Raw genomic sequence first — 7,466 nt, forward strand, 5'->3', positions numbered from 1 at the left:
TTAATAATTAAAAAACGATTTATTATAAAATAAAATTCTATCTTAATGATGACGAGATTCCAAAAAAAAACGTCACCAAATATGAGACGAACTATACCTATTAGTTACGATCAAGCACCCGATGACGATGATGTTCCACAAGGCACTCTCGATCTTCTATTTATTACTATGAGCGGTTTATATGGACCTCTCCCGTTACCCTGTGCACCCCCCACGTGACCGGAACGTGTCCGATGTTCATTTCTATTATCGCGTCACAATAGGGGTTTGTTTGGGATGACAATTGACATACGCTAACAATTTAGACGATACGACTCGGTGATCGCAGCAACGGGTCGGTCGCCTCGGACGCATCATGATCGTCGTCGTCGTCGTCATCATCATCATCGTCATCTATCTCAACGTGATCGTTACCATTACTACTATTTTTATTATAATTGCACCGTGTTGCGTATCGTGTGGGAAAGTGGGTGAAATGTTTTCATTGCAGGGGTGGGCCCGATCGGGTCGCGACGATGAATCTGTTTAATTGAGTGTTTGGTTTCTTTATTGTCACCTAATTTATTACCACGTGGCTCCTAAAACGGCAAACACGATGTATTGAATGTGTGTGTGTGTGTGTGTGTGGCAAACGGTATCGGGTTTCCTGGTGACAATGATCATCGTTCCAGAATCGATTCACTCGTGGGAAACCAACCAACTAACTTTGTCTACCATAAGTCGATTAAAATGACAATTGAGACCTCGTTGTTTTTTCAAATAACTTGGTAATTAATAAGAACCAATACTTTTTATTTGTGATTCCCCGAAACGGTTTCCTGAAAAACTGAATAAATAGGCTAATTCGATTGGACGTTTCACGTTTAACTTCTTTTACATTGGTCCGTTCTCTGGGGAAATCAGCTACAGCAAAATATTCAGTTATTAGCTTGCTAATTCTAGGAATCTAGGTCTTAATATGTAGAGATCCGGCTCGAAGGACCAAATTTAAATTTGAATAATTGTGGATAATACAAAGCGAATATATGTCATAAATGTTGTACGATACGTTTCCTTTGTTTACTTACAACGTGACTTGCTAATTAATATATCATTATTTTCAATAGCAACTGACTTCAAATGATTTTGAAACTAACTGAACATTTTCTGTATGCAATATGTGATAGAAATGAAGACTTAAGAGCCAAATATAACTTTTAATATATTTTTCACAAATTTAATATAAACTTTTGGAAGTTTTCATGATTTATTTTTAGTAGTTACTACGAGTTTAGACGTATTAATTGATACATTGGTCTGGGGTGGAAATGATAATCAAGTATTGTGGCATTTTCTGTTTAATTAACAAGAAGTCTTTTATAGACGTTTACGAAATCCCTATCGTAGAAAATTACTACTATTTCTATGAACTTTTCCTCATTCCCCCCTACCTTTACGACCTACTCGATAATGAATTTTTCAATCAGGATTACGTCTTGGAGACGCAACATTAGCCGATTTTTATCTGTTTCCTAACACAATACGAGCATTGACGTCGTTGGCGACGAATTTTCCGATTTTCCCGACGGCTATCGAGCTTTCGGTGGTAGTAGTAGAGCTTTAGAGTGGTAGTGGCAGTGGTGGTGGTGGTGGTAGTTTGAAGAGCCAGTACGCTCACCGGAAACGCTACCATAGCAACCCGGCAGTCACATCGATTGCACTAACTGAACCACTCGACTCCTAGCTGCTAGTACACACACACACACACTACTATAATAATACACTCATTACTATTACATTATTACATTAGTTACGTATCACACATACGTATAAATATTCTAAAGTAAAATGTTCACCGAACGTAGAAATTCTTTGTAGGAATTATAAGACCAACAAATAAGATTTAAAATCTGTGAGGGGTATTGCTCTAGTCCAGAAGATTTTAAGGGCTCGGCTACTCTAGGAGTCTTCAGAAGAAATTTTCAGATGACGTAATTGAGAAAAGATGTTCCACGTTATGAATTTTCGCTCATGCGACGTAAGAGAAAACGCCGACAAAAACAACGTAATTTCCAGTATGTTCGGTTAACATTTTGCCTTACCTGTATATATAGGTACATTCCGTTTTAGTCTTCTAAATAACAATGCAATTTATTTACATATTCCATCACCGGTTTCTTATCGCATCGTGCATTTCAAAGCTTATTTTACAGCTTTCGAACGAATAACATACAGAGCTTTCAAAAGTTTCTCCAAACATCCCGCGTATCAGCGAGAAGAATTTTCAAAGTTCGAATTCGATATCACAAAACGTAAAAGACTTTACTGTAATGATGCCGACTCGACGTTCGAGCCATTCAAACTGCTCTTAAAACTTTTCGACTGTGTAAGAAGGAACCGCTTTCAAGAACTTTCGCGAATATTGTTTAGAAGGGAAATGCACCAAGTGAGAAAACGCCTTTGCGGCTTCATGGTGGAAATATACGAAGCGCTTATCAGTTTAGCGAGAGCGTTACTATCGTCACCATTATTATTATTGTCTATTATTACTGCTAAGACTCATGTCTAAACCCATTGTTTCTCAATTTGATGAGACTATTTAGAAGTTATTTTCTCATCTAGGTATTTAAAATAATATATTACCTTATTAAGTCCTAACTTTTTGATTCCAATGCAAGGGCATATAAAAATGGGGAGAATCTGCAAAATCTACCCCCTAATGTACAACTTTGTGTACCCAAAAATGTAACAAATACGTAAAATTATAAATAATTCAAAGACTTACCACACGCCATGTCTGATGAAGATTCTGAAACAAAAATAACAATGCATTTTATTTATTATTAAAAACTGAAAATAAACAAAAACATCATCATATAGATTCTCTAAGTATTCTTTCCACCTATCTGCCTTTTCCTCATTTACTATCAACATGACCCCTGCCTCGTTTCTTATGTTATTACTACTGTACCCTTCATCTCTAAAATTCGTTTTAAACAAAAACAAATGAAAATAAATACAAGTGCAATGTAGTTTATTCACCGGTATATCATCATGAAACTTTCCGCTGCCCTAAAATTTAAAGTTTATGTACCAAAAGTATAAGGAATTATTATTTTGTTTATCTTTCTTATTTAATTTTTAACTGCATGCTTAAGCATGTAATCGTAATCTAATGGTGGCACTGACCGAGCCATCTTATCGAACACCAAAAATCTGAAAAACTTTTGACGGAGTTTTCCAATTTTGTAAGTGGCTTGTAATGTCTATTCCCTTCAAACCTGGGTGAAGGACCAGTGTTACAAACTAGCAGATTATGGTTTGAATATTATTATAAACTCATTGCAATTCCTTATCATGAATCCCAAGGATGTGTACGCTTCGCAAACTATAGCAAAATGGTTAAGAAAAAATATATAAGAACGCAGTTCATTCATAAACGCTTAAAAAGGAAGGGGCCTAGGTACTAGACTTGCGGTACCCCGGATCGGACCGCTACTATTTCCTATCTCACACATATACTAAATGCACCAATTTGTCAAAAAAACAGTTTTACGTTAAAATGCCAATTTTACATGCCTCCCGTTGTACGTTCAGAATTTGATCCTGTTTTCGAGAATGTCGTCCTTCGTAAGGATAACGTTACCTAATTAAATTCGAATGAGAATACCTATATGTATATCCAGTGCTTACACACTTACGTGCATACATACGAACAAGTCCTAGAAGAAAAAACAAAAACCGCGATTGCACCCCGCGGTAGTTTGTGCGGGGGTGTGCGATGAGCGTCCCGTTTGCGCCGTTTGCTGGGGCGGATCTCGCCGAGCCATTTTCACCCCCCCGGTTCCGATTGGCCCGATTAACCCCTGGCTCCACCCTTCAAGTTCTTCTTCACAAAACCGTCGAAAAAGTTTCAGTCTGTCATACATGTGCTAAATATTCGGACAAGTTTGACAGATTACGTCATGGGACGCCGATATCGGAAATAATTTATAAATCGATCGGAATAGTCGAAAAATAATAATAACAATAATGCGACGTTTCGAGCCGGTTGTTGTCACAGAATGTTCGTGAGCTCTACAATGCGATCGTCGATTTTGAACGCGTAATTCTTCACGTAGTTTTTTCTCGAACTGACAATAATTTGGTTTCGTTGTTAGGATGTAAATTTAGTGATTGAAAGTGCAATTTCCTTCTGTAAAATGTTGGACATCAAACCCTCGGCGGATTATTTGAGCAGGAGCTCCACCTTCAGTAACTTTTCCATGTTGTTTGGTATTTATCCTCAATTTTATCCTTTTATTATAAATAAATTACCATTTATTACCTTACATAACTAACAAAATTTCATGGTTTGTCGTTTACAGATTCAAAAGTAGGTTTTTAAAAAGGTTTAAGGTTTTTTCGTAGATAGTGTTAGCAAAAAAAAATTCAATTTTTGTATTTGTATAGCTCAAAAATAATTTAAAAACCTACTTCAAAGTTCCATTTCAACACCACTTTAAAACCATCCAGAAAAAGGTTTCAAAATTTTCAGTTTGCAAAAAATTCTGGCTCAGTTAAGTCTTCTTGGCAAAAGAAATGTAAGAAATCAATCAAAATACATTTTCATTTGGATATATTTTGTTCTTACCGTATTTTGAACAATTCTTTACTTCATAAACTTGAAACGAATTGCTGCGTTTTTTAATTAATTTATAAGCGATACCAGTTTAACTGAATTGTTTTATTTTTTTTCAGATACATCCTACAAGAGTTCTTGGGGTTCACACAGTTCCACTCCCTCTCAAGGTAAAGTAAATTTACTAATATACGATAATGTCCTAGCTTGTTAGTAACTCATGATGGAGGGTACCTCCTGTGTGAGGCAGTAGGAGAAGCTTAGGGTGTCGAAATTCAAGGGGTCAAAAGTTATTTGAGGCTAAAAAGAGAACATGCCCAATAAATGGATTAACACTGAAGAATGCTTTTGTTTGATTGCTTGGATCATAAGTCCACGGTAGCAGAAGGCAGCATGAATTAAGGGAGTGAGTTAGAATTCGCTCATTCGTTTGTGGGAATTAGGTTAGGTTATGATAGGAATGATATTTCTGGGTATACCTTAAAGTATTCTGGTCATTATTACTTAGGGAACTGGAGGGCCTAACATTTTCTAACATTTTACATAACACTTGAATTGTTTGTATATTTAAATGTGCTTCTTTCCTTTTTGAAGAACGAGATCTCTATTTTATTCTTATATTACTAATATTACTGGTTGTAAGATCTGTAAACTTTTCCATAATCTACATCCCTTTTGTTCGCTTCTGTGAACGCTTGATAAACACACAAGTTCGGCTACGTTCGGTTGCAATTCGCTATGCCTTCGGGCAGTAAGAGCGCGTACGGAGGAGACGCGGCGGACCGTGAAACGTGCCGCTTTGACTGCGGTTTATTAAGTTTGTACAGCAGAAAGAGGACGAAATTGGGGCCGTGGGGCATCGCGACGCCCGACACCGCAGAACGACCGTTTGGTTTGATTATTGTTGTTATTTCTCGCACTACCTACCGGCGGCATCGTGAAATTTACCAACCGTGCGTCCTTTTGACGCCCGAAGCCGTTTATTTTAAAGCAGTCTCCTTTGATTCGGCGTTGGTTTATTAACACCGAAAATACAGGACAAAACTTTGTTTGCTTCGCGCTTCGAGGCCTCTGTACTATTTTGAACTTAAAAGATAATTGTACGAGAAGTTGTAATAATTCTAATCATATCGCCCAACTTTCCATGCGTCAAAAATCTTAACTAGAATTGTACAGAGGAGGATGGAAAAAAGGGCGGAAGAACTATTAGGGGAAGATCAATTTGGGTTTAGAAGAAATAGAGGAACGCGNAGGCAGTTTAAATAATTTTGCAAATGGTACTGTACACTTTTGTCTAGTTCTCACTCGATGATCGGTGGAGAAATGAGCTCCGCAGACAAATATGATTGAATTTGGAATCATGCTACGGCGCATCCTAATAAAGGGAAGGGTCATATCTCTAACTGCTTGAAACGAACAGTAACATCGTTTGTATTATGATCGACCCATTTAAGTGACTTCAAGTTATTCTTTTTTTGTTCTATGAATTATTACAATGCAATACTGTCCCCGCAATCTTGGGACCATTATTTCCATTATTTTCCTCTGACCTCTTATTAGCGACCATTAAATCATGATCAAACAACGGTTTCGAGGCAATTAAATGACCCAAATTATGGACATGCAAACCTAAAATCAGTACTGCACACATAACACGCCAAAGTGTCTCTGTCAATAGTTACTGTAAACCGCAAATCAAAGTCGAACCTTTTTGATACACACTTGAGAAAATTATTATTTTTTTTCGATTTTGTAAAATACCATCATCTCAATTTGATCCTATTTCTCCTGTGAGAAACAGCACGACCCTTGGAGACTTTCATACATTTTCTCCATGAAATCAAACTTGTTCAAACATTACTTATTTTTCACAAACATTAGGGTAAGATAATGATAATAATAATAATAACGTACAAATACAGTGGTGACTGCCCCACACATGTAGAAATGTATTCATATGTCTACCACAACAGGGCATAGAATTTCCTATACAAACACTCGGACTGACTAAATTCATCGTTCCCCATTCCCAGCAACGGGGAGTCGCATATTTATTACTCAACGGCACGACACCAGATAATTTTAGATAACTCCATCATCCAATTGATTATACAGTTACTTATAACAGAAAAATAAAGTACTGTACAAATGTAATCGACATCATTCTCCACTGTCCACTGTGGGGTTACCACATTATTAATCGTTTTACAATGCGAATAACAAAAATCTTTTCGTTCCTAGTTTTCATTTCGAACGTTTGCTTCCAACAGAAGCCACTTTAGTAACGCATTCCCTCATCATCTCCCTTTGCTCTTATCATCCTCCAGATTGTCTCTGTCTCTTTTTCATCCCCCCATCCCCATTCGCTCCCAGCAATAGTATCATTACCAAGCTAAAACGCGGATTTTCACGCCATTCTACCCCTCTCGTTCACGGCTGAATTGCGCCAAGATAAAGTAGCACCATTGCAACCAACCCTAACCCCAACATCTCTTTCTACAGTTCGTGCAGTTTTTATCGTGAATTTTCCGCCACAAAAAACTCTCCAAAAAAAAAATCAAATAATCAAAACTCCATCAGAGAAGAAAATACTACAAATGGCGCAGTAAACACCAGAATACAGACCACTTCGAATTATTTTATTCGATTATGGTAACGTGCCTACCACGTTGAGGTATATAAATGGACCTTGTTGGAGCATACGTAATCCTAAAATGTAGCATCGTACTACAGATGGCGTTTACCGCGCCATTTGTAGTATTTTCTAAAACGCGCTGTTAAGACAGCAGGTAAAAGTTGGTCTGTGTTCTGTCGGAGCTGCCTGCGACGCGCTGATGAGATCCAAAAAGATCGAAATCGCGATCCG

General features: G+C 37.4%; 1 protein-coding gene and 1 long non-coding RNA gene across 2 annotated transcripts in view; one reads left to right on the forward strand and one right to left on the reverse strand.

Moving 5' to 3' along the window:
* Positions 1-7,466, reverse strand: part of LOC108737184 — an 82,823-nt gene that overhangs the window by 36,878 nt on the left and 38,479 nt on the right. Inside the window, exon 2 of the long non-coding RNA XR_001937828.2 lies at positions 2,765-2,788. This is a non-coding gene — a long non-coding RNA (uncharacterized LOC108737184). The remainder of the gene's footprint in view (positions 1-2,764; positions 2,789-7,466) is intronic.
* Positions 1-7,466, forward strand: part of LOC108737183 (DNA-binding protein D-ETS-3) — a 52,461-nt gene that overhangs the window by 16,437 nt on the left and 28,558 nt on the right. Inside the window, exon 4 of the mRNA XM_018469899.1 lies at positions 4,720-4,770. Within this exon, the coding sequence (XP_018325401.1) occupies positions 4,720-4,770 (51 nt within the window). The remainder of the gene's footprint in view (positions 1-4,719; positions 4,771-7,466) is intronic.

The sequence above is a fragment of the Agrilus planipennis genome, unplaced genomic scaffold (genome assembly GCF_000699045.2).
Source record: "Agrilus planipennis isolate EAB-ADULT unplaced genomic scaffold, Apla_2.0 scaffold104, whole genome shotgun sequence".
Lineage (NCBI taxonomy): Eukaryota > Metazoa > Arthropoda > Insecta > Coleoptera > Buprestidae > Agrilus > Agrilus planipennis.